The 20,829-nt window shown below is 46.6% G+C and overlaps 1 protein-coding gene across 1 annotated transcript; it reads left to right on the forward strand.

Moving 5' to 3' along the window:
* The first annotated feature begins 679 nt into the window (after positions 1-679).
* mfhas1 (multifunctional ROCO family signaling regulator 1) lies at positions 680-20,694 on the forward strand. The gene is made up of 3 exons (XM_076980620.1): positions 680-4,054; positions 19,168-19,564; positions 19,694-20,694. Exons 1-2 carry the CDS (start codon positions 1,204-1,206, stop codon positions 19,296-19,298), a joined length of 2,982 nt encoding a protein of 993 aa, XP_076836735.1. The 5' UTR covers positions 680-1,203; the 3' UTR covers positions 19,299-19,564; positions 19,694-20,694.
* The last annotated feature ends 135 nt before the right edge of the window (positions 20,695-20,829 follow it).

Below are 20,829 nucleotides of genomic sequence, written 5' to 3' on the forward strand. Positions count from 1 at the left end.
TGGAATTTGCAGATGAAGTTACCTTTTTAGGTTATTTAAATCCTTCAGTACTGTTTCATGTCTTTTCTTTTTTTGACTTTTTAGGACAAAATGTACCATAAGAACATTATTGCATACATAACATCCACATAGACAAATTAATGAATAGTAGAGGGTATTTAATAGGATTTTTCAGGTAACTGTTTACTAAGAGCAAACATTCTAGATTACTTGTACCAGTTTCCTACATTTTACTTTATCGTAAATACGTGGATCATTATCTGCCTCATTTCGTATGAATCCGTATGTGGACTCGTGCAGTCCTATATGTATTATAATACGTCATCCACGCCGATATATTTCCACGTTTGCATCAGCCATGGCCAGCAGGTGGCGCCAGTTACCCATGTTTCTGATTAAACCGTGATCAAGCTCTTTTGGCTCGTCCTTTGTCAAGTCAGCCAAGCAAGCCAGCAGGTTAATAAATAACGTTAAATAGCTGTTTGCTCTCCCGCCCTGAATAAACACACACACATAGTATATATATATATATATATATATATATATATATATATATATATATATATAGGTAGTGTTAGTTACTACCTAAAATCTGAGTAGCTAGCAACAAACAAAATTATTTAAAACGAGCTTTAGAATAACTTGCGTTCTAAAGCTCGTGCGCTGACGCCGCTGTGCGTGCGAACAATGAGCTCGCGTTTCTCCGGGAAGGTGGGCTCGAGACGCTGACGCAGTGTCGCTCCTCCGCTTCCCGAACGCTCGAGACCACGCGCGCGGAGAGAAGGCGGAGACGCGGGGAGGTGGCGCGGCGACTACCTCGAGCGGTGTTTTATTCCAGATTCGTTCGCCGTCTTTTAACCGGCCGGACCTGCGTGGATGCCGTGGTGTCGGAGGACCCGCTGGCGGTGTCTCGGAACCGGGTTTTCTTTGCTCTAGTTTGTTATTCGAGTGAGGCTGCGTTTCTCGTGCATTGTAGTGGATGGCGCAGATGAGGAGGATGTGTGAAGCACCGCTGCACTACAACAGCTGCCTGGATGCGATCGCACGGTTCGGCTCGGTTCTGTGTCACGGTGGAGTTGTTACTGATGTGTTTCTCGTGGTTGGGCTCGTGTGGACTGCAGGACGGAGGACGGATGTAGAGATCGAAAGGACCACCATGCTGCCGGGATAAATAGAAACTGGGAGGGACGTAGCTGCGGTACGATGGCCGAGAATGAGAATAATCTCCAGACCGCCCGGTTATGGAGAGACGCTGCTTTACGCTCCAGGAAGCTGAGGAGCAATCTGCGTCAGCTCACTCTCAGCACCAAGAACAGTCAGAAAATCACGCTACCCGAAGACATAAAGGAGATCGAAGTCCTCAATCTAGGTAATAACTCTCTCCGGGAGCTTCCCGAGGGACTGGGTTCGACCCTCACGAAGCTCCGCGTGCTTCTCCTCCGCAGGAACAAGTTTGCAGCTGTGCCCTTTCCAGTGTTTGAGCTTAGTCAGTTAGTTGAGCTAGATGTTAGTCATAACTGTCTGGGCCATTTCTCGGAGGATATCGATCGTCTGAAAGGTCTTAAAAAGCTCTGCATTAGCCACAACAAGATTCAGTACCTTCCTTCACATATTGGGACGCTGCAGAACTTGGAGGAGCTTGACATAAGCTTCAACGAGCTTCAAGATCTGCCCAGAACGTTCTCGCAGCTCCGGAAGCTCAGAACACTTGATGTAGATCACAACAAGCTGAGCCGTTTCCCACCGGAGATTCTTGCTCTCGCAGACCTGGAGGAACTCGATTGTTCTGGGAATAAACTAGAGGGCCTTCCAGGTAATATAATGATGCTCCAGTCCATAAAAATATTGTGGCTAAGTAGTACTCACATCTCATCGTTACCAGAGACGTTCTGTGATCTGAAAAACCTGGAGAGTTTGATGCTTGATAATAATTCCCTCACGGCTCTGCCACAGTCGTTTGGAAAAATGCAAAAGATGAAAATGCTTAATCTCTCATCCAACTCCTTTGAAGACTTTCCTCAGGTTATCCTCAAGATCGCTAGTTTGGAGGAACTGTATTTGAGCAGGAATAGATTGTCTTTTCTTCCCGAAGAAGTAGGCCAGCTCTCTAGCCTTGCAAATTTGTGGCTGGACAATAATAGAATAACATTTCTCCCAGACTCAATTGTTGAGCTGGAGAAACTTGAGGAGCTAGTTTTACAGGGTAACCAAATTGCCATACTTCCAGACAATTTTGGAAAGCTTGCCAAAGTCACCATTTGGAAAGTTAAGGACAACCCTCTTATACAGCCTCCCTATGAGGTGTGCATGAAGGGGATCCCGTATATAGCTGCGTATCAGAAGGAACTTGCCCACTCCCAGTCTGCTGTCAAACCAAGACTGAAGCTCGTTTTGATGGGGCAAAAACATGCAGGGAAAACTAAGCTCAGGCAAAGCATCGCGAGCAAACCGCTAGACGCTAAAGCGCTAAGTGGAGGCAGAGGGATAGATGTGACCAACTGGGTCGCCGACGCTCACCGCAGTCTTACATTCATCGTGTATGATTTATCAGGGAAACGGAATTATGATCTCATCAAACCATTTTTTCTTTCTCCCGGAGCTCTTTACGTCTTGGTGGTGAATTTAAGATCATACACCTGTAAGACGTTTTACCCCAGTGTGGGGTATTTCCTCCACCTGCTGGGTGCCAAGGTGCCTCACGCGGTGGTGTGCATTGTGGGCACCCACACTGACCTGTGTGAGGAGATGGAGCTGGAGGAGAAATGCTTGGACATCCACAGGCAGATCTCCCTGCAGGAGAAGAGGGACATCACTTGTTTGCAGACGCTGGCCCTCCAGGTGGACCAGGCGCTGGAACTGGGCTTCGACGTCAGGGCGTGCAGCCCCCACGTGCTCTTTTACGGCGTCTCGGACAAGAACCTGAGGCGCAAAAAAGCCCAGCTTCAGTACATGCTCAACAACCGTCTGCAGATTTTGTCCCCGGTACTTCGGGTCAGCTGTGCGGAGACACAGAAGAACGTCCAGCGTTTGAAAGACAAACTCATGTCCGTTGCAGATCACCGGGATATTTTCCCGAACCTTCACAGAGTGCTGCCAAAATCATGGCAGACGCTGGAGGAGCTTCACTTCAAACCGCAGGGCCTGTGGCTCTCGTGGTGGGACTCGGCCCGGCTGGGTCTGCAGGCAGGCCTGACGGAGGACCGTTTGCAGAGCGCCCTCTCGTATCTACACGAGAGCGGCAAATTGCTGTATTTCGAAGACAGCGTCACGCTCAAGGAATACGTCTTCCACAATCTGCCATGTTTCATTGCCATCTTGAATGTCTTCTTTCAAAGGGACCTCCCCGCCATGCTGGAAAAGCTTCATTCTGATGGAGATGGGGGGGAGGACGCCACGGCCTCCCAAATGAAGCAGCATCTGGAAGGCTTCCTGCTGCACGGCCTCCTGCCGTCCAACGTCATCCGCCTGCTCCTCAGACCTCTTGTGCAGACACAGCAGGATCTGCACCTCATCATGGAGCTGCTGGAGAAGATGGGCGTTTGCTACTGCGTCAACAAACCCCGCAGCAAGCCCCTGAACGGGGCCACCGTGATGTACAAGTTCCCCAGTCTGGTCACTGACGAGGAGCCCCACGCTGAGCCCTGGCTCGGTGGCAGCTCGCTGATCCCTGGTCAGTTCTTCTCTGTGGAACAGCTGCAGGTCGAGTACAACTTCCCTTTCCTTTTCCCTCCTGGACTCTTTGCACGGTACAGTGTGCAGATAAACAGCCACGTGGTGCAGCGCTCTGATGGAAGGAACTACATCTTTGCTTACCGGGGTAAAGTTCCCGTGACGGTGAGTTACAGGCCCTCACGGAACAGACTGCAGTCCGAGGTCCTTGCCATTTCAAGCCATGCGTCTTTGCCAAATATCTGGACAGCTTGGCAAGCCATCACCCCCCTGGTGGAGGAGCTGAACGTTCTCCTGCAGGAGTGGCCTGGTCTCCATTACTCTGTACACGTCCTGTGTTCCAAGTGCCTGAAGAGAGGGTCACCCAACCCACATTCATTTCCTGGTGAGTGAATACCCACCTTAACTTTGTTTTGATACGTATTTACATGATAGTGCTTCGCACTGCACGGTGATGTTTTACATTTTTGTTATAATGTAACAATAATGCAAAAAAAAATCACATCAACAACTTTTTAAATTCTCAGTATAAGCAGAAAAAAACCTAGCAGTGAAAGTACTGCATTTTACTAACGAGCTTATCATGGGAACGTTAAACATCGTATTACCAGTTCAAACGGAGGCTAAATTTGTTTTGCTCTAACAGATCCAGATAGCCATTACAGTGCTGTCACCACGCGCGTTAATGATGGGATGTAATGCCTAGCAATCACTGCCACATTAAAGGGCGAGTGTGAGTGAGACAGCGCTGGGTGGTGATGGAGGCGAGACAAAAGCCTGTGTGATGGGTGGGGAGTGACAGGAGGGGGGGGGGGGGGCGTCTCAGCGGGCCTGCTACCCCGCCTGCAAACCCAAATTACCCCGCCTGAATCGCATCTCTGGAGTACGCACAGACACGCTTGGACGGAGTGGCGGAGAGGGTTGCCATGGTAACAAAACATGCCAGTTGGGAGGGTGCAGGGAACGTGGTGATGGCAGCAGCCTCTGGTGTCATTTGTAATGAACATGCATTGCATGGTCAACAAACACCCAAACAAAGAATGCAGATCACGATTTTAGCTCATTTAAAAACAAACTGTCTGTCTCTTCCTTTGACGACTTACCCAAAACAGTTCAACCTAATTGTCGTTTTTTTCCTTTGTAGTCAGTAAACACCTTTCTTTGTCATTGTTGGTGCAGATTAGCTCATTTTTTATTTTTTATTTTTTTACATCTGTCAGTCATTAAGCACAATGCTATTATACGGTGAAGACTCATTTTGGCTAGCTACAGGGACCAACCCCCTCTTGTCTGGTTAGGGCTGTAGTCCAGGCATTGATCTGTTGTTCTGTATATGCAGTGCTGCTTGTAAAGTCTGATGGTTCCTTTACGTAGACGCTAATGTGAGAAGGAACTGGGACTTTGGTACAAGTGTTGTCCAGGTATGGTACACTCACGCATCAGTGCAAGCTGATACAAATCCACTAAGTACCATCAGCAGTGAGGAATGCAGTGGGATTAGTAACTCGCTGTGTGAATAATTCTTTAACGATTCCTGAGGGTGTAGAGCAAATATGACAGAATTGGGCTGGAATTCTAGTAACCTAATGATAACCTGTAGATATAAAATGATATACGCTGTGGATGATGCAGACTTTGGAAGTAATGTAGGAGGAACCTGTTGCCATCACAAACAGTAGTGATGAAACAGAAAAGAGGAGTTTTCCTAACTTTCTTTTCCCTGCTCCTTTCGTCACATTTGTCGTTAATATGACGTGACGGAAATTGGGTAATTTTTACTGTTTATGGACTTGTTTCGGGCATATTTAAGCGGGGGAATGGGCTCTGGGAAGGGGTGTGTGACTCCGCTCCTGCCTGTGTTTGCTAGACAGCCGTCATAAAGGCCTGTTTATTTTAGCTTGAGGCAGGACACGACGTGGCGGAAATGAGGCAGGACACAACGTGGCGTAATACACCAGCGATTCTGGCTTCTACGGAAAACAAAGCTGTTTCCTTTCTCTGTGGATTCTTCTCTTCACTAGTCCAGTCAGTGAATGACCCAGCAGCGTTGGCCTCTGAGGGCGAGCAGGGGAGAGCGGGGTGGTCACATGACCGCTGGCCTTTCTGCGTGCTGTTGCTTCTGTTTGTGCTCTTTGTACTTCTGTCTCCTCTTTTTTTACCAAGCAAGTTTTAGTCCTTCGTTTCTGCATTATATCTAGTGAATTATCACAGCAAAAGTTTATTTAATTTTAAAAAGTAGATAATGTTTTGAATGCTGAGGTTATATTTTCCCCCCAGTGTCTCATTAGTCTGTGGTTACAGTGCACCTCATATGGTTTGCAGTTATATTAATACTTGTCATGTACTAAATGTTTTATTTGGGTCTCGCATGTTGAGTTTTACAGGCAAGATGTGTTTTTATGTGTGCTTGGCGGAGCCCTTAAACATCTGTGATGAGATACTGACAAGAGAAGGACTTGGTACTGCCAGGGTTTAGAGAATGTGGCCTTACACTAATACATTAAACGCATCAGTTTGATCCGTTCGAAGCTGTTCAATATCTGCAGTGTACATTCCCCGAAAGGTCCCTCCTTTTCACCAGATGCAGGTCGTCTTTATTTCGGACACCTCCAGCAGGTTCTGTCCGGGATGATGGTTCTGGTCCACTCGCATGTTCGTTGTGTAGTGGGGCTTCTCTCCCTCGCAGACTAAACATGGTGCAAGTGATGACCGCAGCACGCAGTCGTAGAATCAACACCCTCCGTGATCCGATTCGTCCAAATGAGGGGATCTGGTCTCCCATCACTGCCCCTACTGTATGGAGTATGGTGACGGAAATTACCAGGGGCACTCCACATGTTAATATCCAAATATCAATATGACACAAAACATTTAGAATGTATAACCCATCACTAATACAAGCTAGTTGTTGGACCAGGGGATATTTGTCCCTGACATTTTACAATTCTACAGCCAAGCTGACATTCTACACCTTTATGTTTTCATCTGATTGGTCAGTCTTCGTTTTTGCTGTGGCCGAGGTCTTTGCGAATGTAGAATACTGCAAATTCGGGCTTAATCCGTACAAAGCTCTGCTGAGTGGAGCTTTTGTAATGTTGCTAACGTGGACTAACGTTGCTAACGTGCTAACTGTATGCTGGCTGCTGTCCGCTGGCCAAAGGTGTGTGAGCTGACCGGCAGATCACTGTCCCCTGATCCCACAGGCATGCTGGGTCAGGAGACATCACGCCACTTCAGACAGACATTGGCCCCCACACGGAACATGCTTCTCACGTTTGCTTAGCCTCCTTCAGAAGGTTTTTGTTCGGGTTTGATGGACGCAGATTACAGGCCTGTGGTATGTTGTTGTGCTGATTGCCATGAAGATTTGGCGTGTCTTCCAGTGAACATTTCCACCGAGTACTGTTTTAAACCCAAACATGGAGGCATTGGTGCCACGACGGGGTCTCCCGTGGAGGAACTGGAGATTACCTTCTTTAGAGTCACTTCTCTTCTTCTGCCAAACTGCACTGTCCTTTGTTTTGGCTATACTTCCAGTTGTAGCTGCACTTTTAAAAATAAAAACCCGCACTGCCCATGTACTGTGTGATTATAATCCTCGATGATATAAAAAAAAATGTCTGGCTGCCTGATTATGGCTTTTCACTATTTTCATGTCAAAGAAAGATACAAATAAAACAGAATTATCTTGTACATTTTAATGGCAGTGTACAATAAGAACTCCGTTAAAGTCAGTATGGTTTGGGTGTGAAAGATGCTGTATTCTGAGCAGCCTGCAGTGCCATTAAGAGACCTTGCCCTGTCCGGGTAGGTGTTGGAGACAGCTGCCACTGTCCCCGTGAGACATGCGCTCCTGGGAACTGGGTCACAGGTCCACAGGCAGAGATGGTTAAGTGTTCACACACACAACCACGTCACTCAGGTCTGATGAGGTGTGCAGGATGGGGGTTACGGTTCACCTCACTGTGGTTTCACACACACATCCGTCACCCTTGGCTCTTCTAGGTCACACGGTTTAAGGCAGTAAATCTAAACTTGCATGAATTTTTTTTTTACTTCAGTTTTCTTTGGGTGTTGTTTGCGTTTACTCAGTTCTTGTGACTCAATGTGTGCCAGAGAGCATGCTGGGACCTGGTACAACACCAGGCATTAAAGCCTATATCCTCATAACATGGGATGCAGCTGATTAAAAAATACGTTCTACAGCACCTTCTAGATGTCAGAGCGTAAGTGTTGTGTGTGTTGAGTTTATGCTATGCTGCTATCTGTTCTGAAACATGTTGCAGTGTGATGAGATTAGCAGTACCTTTGAATGAATTTATGTCCTCTGTTTAGCATAATTGTACTGTAATATAAAGGATAATCCCCTCCATTATTACACTGCAATTGTGCTTTTTAGAAGTGTGTGTGTGTGTGTGTATGGGGGGGTGATTGTGAATTTAATGTTGCTGAAAAAAAATTGGGTCAAAAATGTTGGTGGTCCAGTAGCTGCAGAGTCCTTTATCTGGTTTCCTAAATCGTTATCTGGTATACGTAAAACAGATTCCACTTTAAAGCAGAGACGAACTCCAACATGAGAGTTGCGACAGTAATTGTTCCTGTACACAGGAAACCCTGAAAAGTTCAGGGAAGAGAGATTTTAGGCGGGCTTGTTGCTGTGGAACACTGCAGAAAAGATTTCAGAATGGTTAGTCAAAAGTATTTAGATTTCTTTGCAGGCCTATTTAACCAAAATACTATTTAGAACTAAATAATGTGTGGTATTTTATTCTTATTGTACAGCTGTAGGGTTGGCTCTAATTTTGTCTGATTAGGATGCATGATCACACACTTTGTTCAGCTGTTGTTAGTTTTAATTTGTGTAGCCCTTTGTGCAGAAAGCATTCTGACAGGGGTTAGTGATACAAGAAGCCGAAAAACTGTGAATATGTAACTGTGGCTACCTTAAGTATTTTATTTCCATCAATATGTGTTTCCTTTTTGTTCCAGTAGTATGTTAGTGACAACATGTATTTCATTAGTACAATTGGGAAGGAAAGGATACTTGTAGGACACTGAGATCAGGTGACTGCGTTGGATTCAGGGATGACTGTTAGCATGCTGGACAGTGCAACAGGAAACCTGTGGGCGTTTCCTTTATACTGGATCTAGTGAGCTGTCTGGCTTTCCTGCCAAACCCTCAAGCTTAGAAGAGAAAGTGACACTAGGCTGCTCTCTCTAAGTTGTAATATTATCTTTATCGTGATCTCCTTCTAATAAATTTCTCCCTCAGAGCTGAAATGACCATCTCCTCGATGGTTTTTTACCTTTTAATGACCAGGCTTAGAGGGAGAGGAAGGGATGCTCATTGAGGGGAAGGTTCTGAATTTTTACATTTATTAAAGTTAACATTTTAAGTTGAGATTCACATGAGCTTCTCTCACTGGGACATGCTCTCGTTGCTACGTGATCTCATCTGTTTTGATGTTTTGCATCTTCGTGTTATTGTGCGTTGAGATGCTGTACGGGGGGGAAAAAAGATCCCTGCTAGATTAGGTCAATCCTGTTATGTCATCATGTTCCCTGGAGTCCTAAACATTGTGTGTCTTCTGTCTGGCCTAATCCACGTTACCTCTGCTGCCTCAGAGAAACAGAAGAGGAAAACTTGGCTTCACCTTGGTGCGGTTATCTCAGACTGGGCAGAGCTGGGGGGGGGGAAGAGGCCTCATCTCTCCCAGTCACCGCACACTTTTGCAAATATTGACCATGAATGGGCATTTGGAGTAGGCCTAAAAATACCCGTTGTCCCTGCCAAACGTTTCCGTAGTGCGGGAATGTCTTCCAGCCCGCTGGACACGTGTCACCAGTGTGGTTCCACCATGTGATTGATTGGATTACTTGTTCGTGTTAAGTGGCCACTCGTTTTAATGCAGCAGGGCACCTGTTTGTCAAGCCCGTCGCAGTGAAAGTGCTGATGAGGGTACTCATGGAAGTCACATGACCTCCGGGCCGACTCTGGCTGGCCCGTATAGGCTGCATCTCCACTGCATGTTGGCAGTTTCCGTGTTTGTCTTGGGCCCGATCCGCTCCCTGCCCTCCAGCTCTGGTAGATCCGGCTCCGCTGTTTCATCTGCGGAGTTGAGCTTCGCTGACGTCCTGTGTGGCTTCATTCCAACGTATTATTTTAGATTTTTATTCTTTTGAGAGCCTGAATAACAAAAGCACAGAGTTTTAAGATTCCCACCCTACTGCTTCGGCAAAGACCCGCGTTTGGCTGGACCGGGATGGAAAAACACATTCAGACGCAATGTACCCCCTCTAGGAAATGACGGCTGTATTTTTTTTCTGTTATTGGCAGAAAAATGTTATTTTTTCTGCACTGATTTTGCAGGAGGCAGATGCCAACATTTCCTGTTATGTGTTGTAAGGCCAATTTCAGACATTCCTGATGAATGTTTTGTAGTTTGAAGAACGAATTTACGTGATGCAACAAGTTTGTTGCTAGCAGCATACACCGGCGCACAAGACAACAGACGCTAGCTAAGAACACGGTCTCCAGAGCAGCCTAGGGCCGTGTAAATATGGCTCTTACACCGTACACTCTTAACTATCATCAGCCTTGTTTTTGGCTGTCATCACTCACTGACATGTAGGAATGTTGACACCTTCTTAATGTGTTACCAGACTTAATGTGTTCATACCAAACCCAGGGAATCTTGAGGTGACATGGGTAATAAATCTTCATCTAAACTGAAAGATATATTTGAACGTGACTCTAAAAAACATAAGCTTTCCAATTAGATCCATGATGAAATTCATTCACTGACTGATATTGGACTTATTTCTTGATGGTACCTACACCAAAGCAGATAATTTATTTAAGGTACACTATACTAATGTATGATGAGTGTGACTACCTCAGTTGGATGGGAATTGCACTGTAGTAATGTGTTCCTACACCAAACATTTGACAGTTAGCCTTTAAACGCAGGGCAAGGCATATGTACATGGCGATAGAATTACAGTTGCAGTGTTTTGAGCGTATTGTTCAGCACTCCGTAGAGGCGGGCATCTCCTGACCTTGGGCACCAGACATGACCCCTCCTCCCACTCCACACAGTTCCTGAAGTCCTGTGTCCTTGGCTTCATTGTGCCCATGAGGGTTCTTCACCAACACATTCATTCATACTGCCTTCCTTTCCTACACTGACGTTGATCAGACAATCTGCAGTGTTCTGTGTTGGCCAACATGGCCGCCTCCTTACCTCGTGTTCTTGTTGGTCCAATGAGTATCCAGCATGCCTCAATCCCTTCTGGTTAAGTCAACCGGCTAATGTTTAAGTAGCCAGGTAACTTAAATTTTAATATTACAGTGCTCATTAAACAGCATTGGGAATTTACACGATTAAACATATTTTTAACACTGGCTCCATACAGGTTTTTATTTCGGTTTATAATGAGGATAATTAAAAATGGAGTGATGTAGTTACTGCTTTAGCAGGAAGAACTCCAGTTCAGGCTCTGTGTGATCACATGTGCGTAGCACGGTTCTGTGAAACACCACAGAGAGCATGAGGATGAACAGCTGTTGTTTCTACTGTTTCCCTCCCAGCAAGTCTACACTGGGCCCACACGCATAGACGCTCCCATATAAAGGGTGGTGGGACTGTAATGTGGCTGTTGTTGATGCTGGAGGAGAAGCTTGGCAGGTCTCCAAGGTGATGGACACCAGCAGGGTCTGGACCCTCTCACCAGTGAAGACTCCTCAGGCAGTTTGTCTTCAGCGGTGCTCTGCACCCGCAGATGTAGCCGTGAGCTTTGCCTTCTCTGCCCATGTTTTAATTAAGGACCACGCCAGCAGGACACGTGCGTGAGACAACTCTGCAGGTGCTCCTGCAATTTGCGAAGCACCCTGGCGCCTCCGTAGCTGAGATCTGCCTCTGAAACTCTCCAGACACTGGAGTCTCCAGTCTCCGGAGTCCATACCAACCCCAACAGGAAATGACCTCAGCCGCTTATTTTCAGGCTGTTGACTCCAGCTTGTTTTGCTGCTTGAAGCGAGATGTTTTGGTTGAAGTAGATCAGGCGCTCTGGTTTCGTGCAGGTCTGCTGAGAGTCCCGTGCAGATTTGACGCACGAATGAACTTACCCTGAGCACCTTATTGGCTGTGGGACACTTGAGTGGCTCTGGTTTCACATATGAATTCTCTCTAGTTTGCTTCTCCACTCCTTCATCTCTGACGTTGTGTTGGATCAGAATGAAACTGGAAGACAACCGCCCGCCCTTTCAAATTCCCAGTGCGCTGTGACTCGAGCCTCAACCACTTCTGTAACTCTGTGTGTCGGCTTATGTAAGGAATACAAGGTGAAAGAATGAGTTCAACTCTTGCCACTACCATGTTTAACAGGTCTCTTTGTCACCGGTGAGTGACAGCTGAATTTGCTTTACCAATTAGGCTGTCGTTCAGGAGACACTAACATCCACATTGTCCTCACTAGTACCAGCAGCTAGTGAGGATTTGTTGGTGAATATATAATGTTAATCTACAATACCATGAACCCTCTCAGATGAGCAGCGCGTTCATTTGCATTCGTTTCTGTAGACACATTTTATTCATGATGCATAACAAATGCTTACAGTAGGCCAACCTTGTTTACCAAACGCCATCTGTGATTACACGGACATCCATTGCTTAACATTTTGAGATACTGGACCACAATGCCCTTTTAATACCCACAGTGCAAGAATGGATATATAGCAGCGTGGAATGTAGAACTTTTTCTGTTCAATGGGTTTTTTTCTTATCAAGGGAACAGAAATTTTCTTTAAGAAATGTAATATTTATAGATATGGAGCTAGACATGTTTAAATCTGCAAACAGTCAGAAAATGTCTTGGGGCATTTCATGTGTTTATCATTTACTAAGACTTTGAGACAGAAATATCCAGTCTGCATTATGTTTGGCAATAATTTTATCTTCTCTAGATCACAAGATTCACCGTTTGTCTCCCAGCAGATCTCCTCGTCAGTTGGGGACTTTTGATTAGATAACATGGTCTGTTAAGATGGAGGGCCCTGTTCTGACCTTTACCTGGTTAGCCCACTGTATGGAAACCTTTGTCACACACGAGTCCAACTGAAGCATCAGGTCGTCCACAGGGCCTGCTCCGCCACTGGGGTGTGTGTGTGTGCTCCCCACCACTCCTCTGAGCTCCGTGTGCTCGCACTGCCCAGAGAACAAGGAAGGGGTCTGTGATGTATATGCTTGAGTGAGTTGTGCCATTTTCTAATGGACGTCTGCAGACGCATACAGGTTCTTGTTCACAGCATACATTTAGCTGGGTCTGCTATTTTTGTGTGTGTGTGTGTGTGTGTGTTTGTATGTGTAAGAAACGGCTTACCATATGTCTGCATTGATGAGTTTGACAGTCTTTATAAGTGAGTGTGAGTCAGCATTTAGCTCTGTGTGTGTGTGTGTGTGTGTGTGTGTGTGTGTGTGTGTGTGTGTGTGTGTGTGTGTGTGTGTGTGTGTGGGAGGGGTTGGAGAGAGACTGAAACACTGCTCATATCGGTGCAGTACTCTGCCAGTCGACGCTTGGGGGATAATCCTGAGGCAGACCAGCTGTTGTCTCTGACCCCTCTGAACTTTGACCTCTCATGACCTGCTGCACCCAGATCACAGTCTACCCATATCCTACCGTACAGTGTAAGCCCTAACCATATGCACACTGACAACGGGCTGTTGTTTTCAAATTCCAGGGCCGGGTTACTTATCTAGATCAAAGAAATATCTATATAAAGAAACTGCTAGATGTAAAGAAACCGCTGCCTTTTGTGTGTGTGTGTGTGTGTGTGTGTGTGTGATTTATATATATATATACTCCTTGTTTAAGCTTCATTGGGCCTAACCTTACATAAATGTGCTATTTACCATTCAGTTGCAAATGTTTTGCAGTCAGTGATGTACAGACATGTCCAGACATTAAAACATGTCCAGACATCTCCAGCATTGGCGAACAGAGCCACTAATCCCACCGGCGTATTCGTGTTTTGCAAGGTTTTTGCCTTTAGTCACTAGTCAGTGACATTTGCTCTCTGTTAGATTCGGGTCCGGGGTTAGACTCATTCCTGTCAAGAGCGTTACGTCTTTGAGCTCCGATAAACCTCAGAATCAGTTTTTCCGTAGTGTTTCAAGACCTCGTCTTTGCTTTGAGGCGCCAGGTTGGACCTGAGAAGTTGAGATCGTTCTGCACACGGCACCTCAAAGCCAGGTGAGCTGCTTCCTCTGGCCTTTTCTAGGTCAGAGGCTCTGGATTATTTGACTAGATTGTTTGCCATTGCTAAGTGCCAAGGGGCATCCTTTGTTTTTAACAGTATATTAAGCAAATGAACTAATGGTGGCGTGATGCACAGCTGGGGACAAAATAACTACTGAGCAGCAACATTATGCCCAGTTATTTTTGCATTAAAAGCTTTAATTTTTCCCAAAGTTCACCTTGAAAGCACAGTGACTGAAACAGTCACTGCACGGCTGCTTAGAATGCAGAATACAGATGGTGCAGAGAGAAGAGTGGACTCTTGCGTGCCTTTGTCCCATGTTGGAGTGTTTGCTTTTGTGCTCACTTCAGTTAATGGAGGTTAGAGTCCAGAGGTATTTTCTGTAGCTAAGTCAAAGATGGCCGCTAGAGCACATTTTGTTCCAGTTGCCCAGTGTTGGTTTAGGAGAATATTTGTTTTGGACACTTTTCTGACTCCACATCCTCGAGACACTTTGGGGAGGAGGAGGAGGTGATGAATTCCAGAAGGTCTCTTGACCCAGATTTCAACCAGCGCCAATGCTTACCGTGCTCGTCCCAGCACGTAGCTGACGATGATTAAAAACTGTGGAAGTGACCCAGACTGGGGTAGGAATCATTCATTCATTCATGTTCTGATGGGAATAAGTCTTAAATATTCCTGATGTGAGCCTGTAAATGTTTTATGTTCAAACACACAAACACCATTTGTGCTACCTAGGTATTGATTGATGGTGAACTTTGCTTTTGTTCTATAATCTGTTCAGTGGTGTTCAGTTTGTATATGCACATATTAATTTATGATTATTTGAGTATTTACAATTCCTGTGGAATTTATACCCTCACAAATGTGCCTTGTTTTGTGCCAAATGTGCCTCGTTGTCACCCGAGCAATGTCCAGTGATCTATATTTGTAGATTCTTATTATTACAAGGGCGGGTCTGTGGGCGGGTCTGTGGGGATGTGGGCGGGTCTGTGGGTACATGTATACATGTACAATACTTTTAAGCTTGCGTGTACATACCAGCAGCGTGTTTTTGAGGTGTGTGGACGTGTTGGCACTTGGGCCGAGGGCCACGCTGAGCGAGCCGTGGTTGCTCTCACTGAAGGCTTTGTTATGGAAACACTCTGTTTCATTCCAATGGCAGCTTCCTGTCTCGACGAGCACAGGATATTTCACCAGCAGTGTGCCGCTCGTATTTTGTCCTGTAGGTCAAACGTGTGTGTGTGTGTGTGTGTGTGTGTGTGTGTGTGTGTGTGTGTGTGTGTGTGTGTGTGTGTGTGTGTGTGTGTGTGTGTGTGTGTGTGTGTGTGTGTGTGTGTGTGGCTATATTGCCGTGTTTTTTGTAAAGGCTCTTGCTTGTCTACCTCCCCCTCGTTTCTCCAGGGATCCCCAAAACTGCTGGGGTTCAGTTCCTTTGACCCTGACCTCCTGACCTCAGGCACATGCCAGGTCTGCCTCTCATTAAGGCCTGTGTTAAAGTATTCTCCTTTAACACTGTCTGCTTCTCGTCGTTAATTGAAGAAAGCAGTCTCTCTCTCTCTCTCTCTCTCTCTCTCTCTCTCTCTCTCTCTCTCTCTCTCTCTCTCTCTCTCCCCCTCCCTCCCTCCCTCCCTCCCTCCCTCCTACAGTACATGGGAAACCAGGGCTTGTTTGCTAACCACTCCACACTCGCTGTAAAGGTGACCAAGACCAACATGACCCTAGAATGCTGCTGTATCAGGATAAACCCGCGCCGGTTTCGGTCATAAATAGCGGAGTGAAAGGGGAGCCCGCCGCCCGTCTCTGCACTCATGAATATGGAGGAGGGGGTGCGTGAGCCGGGCCCTGACCTTGGCACTGTGCCTGCTTTGTCGCTCGGGGTATTTGGCGAGTGTAACTTCCTACATGCAGTTCCTGTCTCTTAAAATAATCCACCAGACAGCAGATCTAAATCCGCTGCTTGGAGCTCAGATATCTGTAAATGCACTTTTTAGAAGAAAATGGATGCTGCATTTTAGGCATATGAGGCTTGAATGGTGAAATTTGCCTTTACGGTTATGAATATTGGGTCGTGCAGTACGGCTCCCAGGGTTGCTGTGGGCTGATGGAGCAACTCGGCCGGACTCCACCAAGTATCCACCACCTCACACACTTTAAACGAACGCTGACTCACTGTGTAATTCCGAGCAGCTTAACCAACAGTGACCAAGATAAGACGGCCCACGTTATCTCTGTTTACCGATACCTCGATGAGCAAAGTGAGTGTTGTCATGTGTGGACGGACTAGCTCCCCTTATAAAAATGCGTACTAAACAACAACTACACCCACCCCTGGTTCTGTAAACCTCTGGGGCTGTGGGTGTGATTTTGCTGACCTGTTGTTTTTAGCAGTAAACCTGCTCTCTGTGTCTAAGTATCGCCGCCGGCCGGCAGATGAAGGGCAAACCGCTCACCATGACCCTCGTCATGTGACCTCCCTCCTCAGATGTGGCATAAACAAGCTCGCAGACGTTAGTACAGTGTTCTAGTACAGGGTTAATAACCTAACAAACAACTCAACACGTACCGTACCAGCCCAGTGGCTTGACTTGGCTAAGCCCTGAAAACACACACACACACACACACACACACACTAGATGAGCCCCGAGGAGCCACGCTTGTTTGCTGAGCTGCCGTGGCCTGTCCTCCTCCAGCTGAAGAGCCCGGCTCCACCCGCTCCACCCTCCTACATCATGACAAAGCACAGGGCCGAAAATCGATAGGCGTGGAGCTTAAGTGCTGTGCTGAACGCCGCACTCTCCTTCTGCCTGCCACACTGCTGGGGTTTATTACGCCCCAGTGCTCCCTGAGCCGGCTCTGGGATCCAACCCGCCCTGCAGGAGAGCTAGTGAATATATGCTGGAAGATGAAGACACTCCACTCTTTATATGGCCTACAAAATGTGTTTATCCAGCTACCAAATATTAAATGCAATTGAGTGTTCATAATCTGTAATGGGTTTAGGTGAAAAGCATGGTGAAGGTTTGCTGGCAAAGGTGGTACACACCTCTGTAGAGAGAGACCCTCCTGGTTTGAGCAGGTTGAAATAATACTGGCCTGTCTGGGTCTTAAGCCCAGATCAGATGTACTGGTAACAAGTCAGTATCTCAGTGTTATTATTGAATGGATGTCGGATGCATCATTATCATATTAATGCAAATTAGATTATGACACCTCAGTTGTGCTTTGTAATATATGGTAGCTGGATAAACACTTTGTGTGCGAAATAAATAATTAAGTGTCTCCAGCTTTTTACAGGGCTAGGGTTACTGTGCTTAAGTTGAATATTATTCAGATAATAACACACCAAGATGTTTACCCATTTTATTCAGTATATTTACAGCCACGCTGGGAGAAACTAGAGAGCTGTATATATCCTGAATGTGGATTTAATTACTTTAATCGTGTTATGAAACGCTTCTCACAGCCAGTCGTTTAAACAGTTACGATGATGAACGGCTTCCTAATGATTTCATAATAATCACTGGGATCATGGACGTAGTTTTGATTTCATAAGTGGGGGGGACACAACCTGGGGTGGCGAACTGTTGAGCCGGGGGGGGGTGGGGGGGGGTTGAATGAAAATTGTTGAGCGCTGTGAACAAAAATTGTTGAGCGGGGGGGGAAGCTCGGAGCTGCATGATCCTAGTGCTAGATTTGTCGCTATTTGGATATTGTTTTTTTAACCGTTAAAAAGTGGGGGGGACATGACTTCGTCGCTACTTAAATATTTGGTTTTAACTGTAAAAACTGGGGGGGACCAAAACCGGCTTTTGAAAAAGTGGGGGGGACATGTCCCCCCCGTCCCCCCCCCAAAACTACGTCCGTGACTGGGATTAATGCACAGGTACTGCATGGCGAGGTCTAGAGGTGTAGGTGTAGGGCGCCATGGCGAGGTCTAGAGGTGTAGGTGTAGGGCGCCATGGTGAGGTCTAGAGGTGTAGGTGTAGGGCGCCATGGTGAGGTCTAGAGGTGTAGGTGTAGGGCGCCATGGTGAGGTCTAGAGGTGTAGGTGTAGGGCGCCATGGTGAGGTCTAGAGGTGTAGGTGTAGGGCGCCATGGTGAGGTCTAGAGGTGTAGGTGTAGGGCGCCATGGCGAGGTCTAGAGGTGTAGGTGTAGGGTGCCATGGTGAGGTCTAGAGGTGTAGGTGTAGGGCGCCATGGCGAGGTCTAGAGGTGTTGGTGTAGGGCGCCATGGCGAGGTCTAGAGGTGTAGATGTAGGGCGCCATGGCGAGGTCTAGAGGTGTAGATGTAGGGCGCCATGGCGAGGTCTAGAGGTGTAGGTGTAGGGCGCCATGGCGAGGTCTAGAGGTGTAGGTGTAGGGCGCCATGGCGAGGTCTAGAGGTGTAGATGTAGGGCGCCATGGCGAGGTCTAGAGGTGTAGGTGTAGGGCGCCATGGCGAGATCTAGAGGTGTAGGTGTAGGGCGCCATGGCGAGGTCTAGAGGTGTAGGTGTAGGGCGCCATGGCGAGGTCTAGAGGTGTAGGTGTAGGGCGCCATGGCGAGGTCTAGAGGTGTAGGTGTAGGGCGCCATGGCGAGGTCTAGAGGTGTAGGTGTAGGGCGCCATGGCGAGGTCTAGAGGTGTAGGTGTAGGGCGCCATGGCGAGGTCTAGAGGTGTAGGTGTAGGGTGTTTCGTCCTGCACTCAATCACAAATATTGGCAAATGCCTGTCGAAAAGGAGTTGTTTTGTGTATTTTTAAAATGACATTTGACATTCAAATGCAGTATTTGCATTTGTACCCATGTTCCAAAACAGTTCACAGACTTGTCTCAGTGTGCATCAAAGCTTATTTTCCTGTATTTTTTATTTTTATGTATGAAATGATTGTATGTGACTGAGAGAGGAACAGCGGTGTTGCTCTGGAGGGAAGTTCGTGGAGCTGGTTGTGGCTTTACTGCTGACCTGTTGGTGGAGTTCCATGTTTTTCTCCCCCCCGCTCATCTCATTCCATCAGATTAAACATGTGACTAGTGACCCAGTGGCTGTCCACGCTTTATCAGAACGCCTCATCTACTTCACCGCAGGCCTCCGTCAATGAAGAGCTTCCCTCTACTCAGCAGTGCAGCGCTGGCGGCCTCTAGTGGACGGAGCTGGACTGTTCATTAGCGATCTAACAACAAAACCAACTGAACGGAGATTCACCAAAGCAGTGTCCTCAAATGTAATGTCATGTTTGTTTGTGCTTGTATGTTCCAGGTGAGCTTTTGAGCCAGTCCCGGCCTGAGGGGCTCACCGAGATCGTTTGCCCAAAGAATGGCTCAGAGCGTGTCAGTGTATCTCTGGTTTACCCCCCCTCTCCCACGCTGGTCAGCCCCAGTCACAAATGACCTTCCTTTCTTCTCCCTGAAAGGACTGCAAATGACCCCCCCGCCCCTCCCAACACACACACACACACACACACACACACACACACACACACACCCTGCGGCACGTTTGTCTCTGAATCATAAACGCCAGACAGAGCCAGATCAGTGTGTGGGCTCTGTTCCTGCTTCCTGGGGTGTTCAGGTGGTGACATTACTCTTTACAAGACCGTGTACGGCAGATCTGAGACCTGTGCAGACGCCCCAGCAGGAGAGAATTCCCCGCACACGTGAGTTCATATTGTTTTTACACAGTGGGAAAATTCCCTGCTGAAGTATCCGATCTTCGTTTTCTTTTTCTGATAAATCCTCACGCGTGTCATCACATGTTTAAATGGTTCTCGTTTTCTGTTTCACAGGTTCTGCTTTGGTTGCCAACTGTCCACGAGCAGTATTCGAGCAGTATTCGAGCAGTATTCGAGACCGTGGAACTGAAGTCTCAGATGCACAGGGACAGCCCTCGAAGAAGCTTGTTCTGTCCACGCGCCACAGACCCACGCGGAAGTGTCCGCTGTCTTAATCACAACACGGATTACAGCTGCTGTTTTGTATGCAAATACAGCTCAACCACAGTGCATAACCCCGCTGAACTTGGAAGGATTAGGGAAGCGTTTGTACAGGCCCTGTTTGAATCTAATGACATCTTCCGGGTTCGGAACAGATAGGCAAATGTACCTAGAGAAGGGAGCGGCCATTTTGTCCTGTTGAAGTGAAGGGGACAGCAGAAGGAATGGCGTCATATGAGCGAACTGGATCAGAGAGAGTCCAGTTATTGCTTTAAGTGACTCTAATGCTTCAGACGGTTCCTTCCGTAGTTTCAAATGAGACCATGTCATTGAAATCTGTTCTCCATCATGAAAGATCAAGTTCCATCAGGATCTAAGCACCATGTCGGAGGCACAGGATCAGCAGATCTCATGTATTCTATTCTCTCTTCACACGAACACTCAGTGTTTTAGAAAAACAGTTGTGCAAGACTTTAAAACCATTTCCCCTCTGTTACAATGGCATTAGCGAAAACACACTTCAGCATACCTTGCAATCATAAATAATCTCCTATTATACAGAGAATAGATATTATGAAACGTTTTCAGGCTTCTACTCTTATGTGTGTTTAGTTTACACAAGAAAACATCCCTCAGAATGATGGACACTGATTTATCAAGTTTTTTTTATCCGTCATCTTTGGATAATAATCAGCAAATTATTTGTAATATTGCCAGGGGAGGGAAGTGATACTGTTACTAAGGGTTGATAATCCTTACCCAGCATGCATTATTTCATTGTTCTTCCCAGTAAGGACAAATGGTATAATATGTATATTGTTTATGAAAAAAGTTGATAAAAATTTTGTACATGATATTTTTTATTTTTGTAAGTTGATATGTTGTCACCAAACCCGTTTAGCGTTATTTAATGCACATTGTGCATAGCTGCTGTGCTCAATGTTAAGGCAAACACACTTTCTAAGTTATGAACAGGTTAATCAATCTTG

The sequence above is a fragment of the Brachyhypopomus gauderio genome, chromosome 18 (assembly GCF_052324685.1).
Source record: "Brachyhypopomus gauderio isolate BG-103 chromosome 18, BGAUD_0.2, whole genome shotgun sequence".
In the NCBI taxonomy this organism is placed as follows: domain Eukaryota; kingdom Metazoa; phylum Chordata; class Actinopteri; order Gymnotiformes; family Hypopomidae; genus Brachyhypopomus; species Brachyhypopomus gauderio.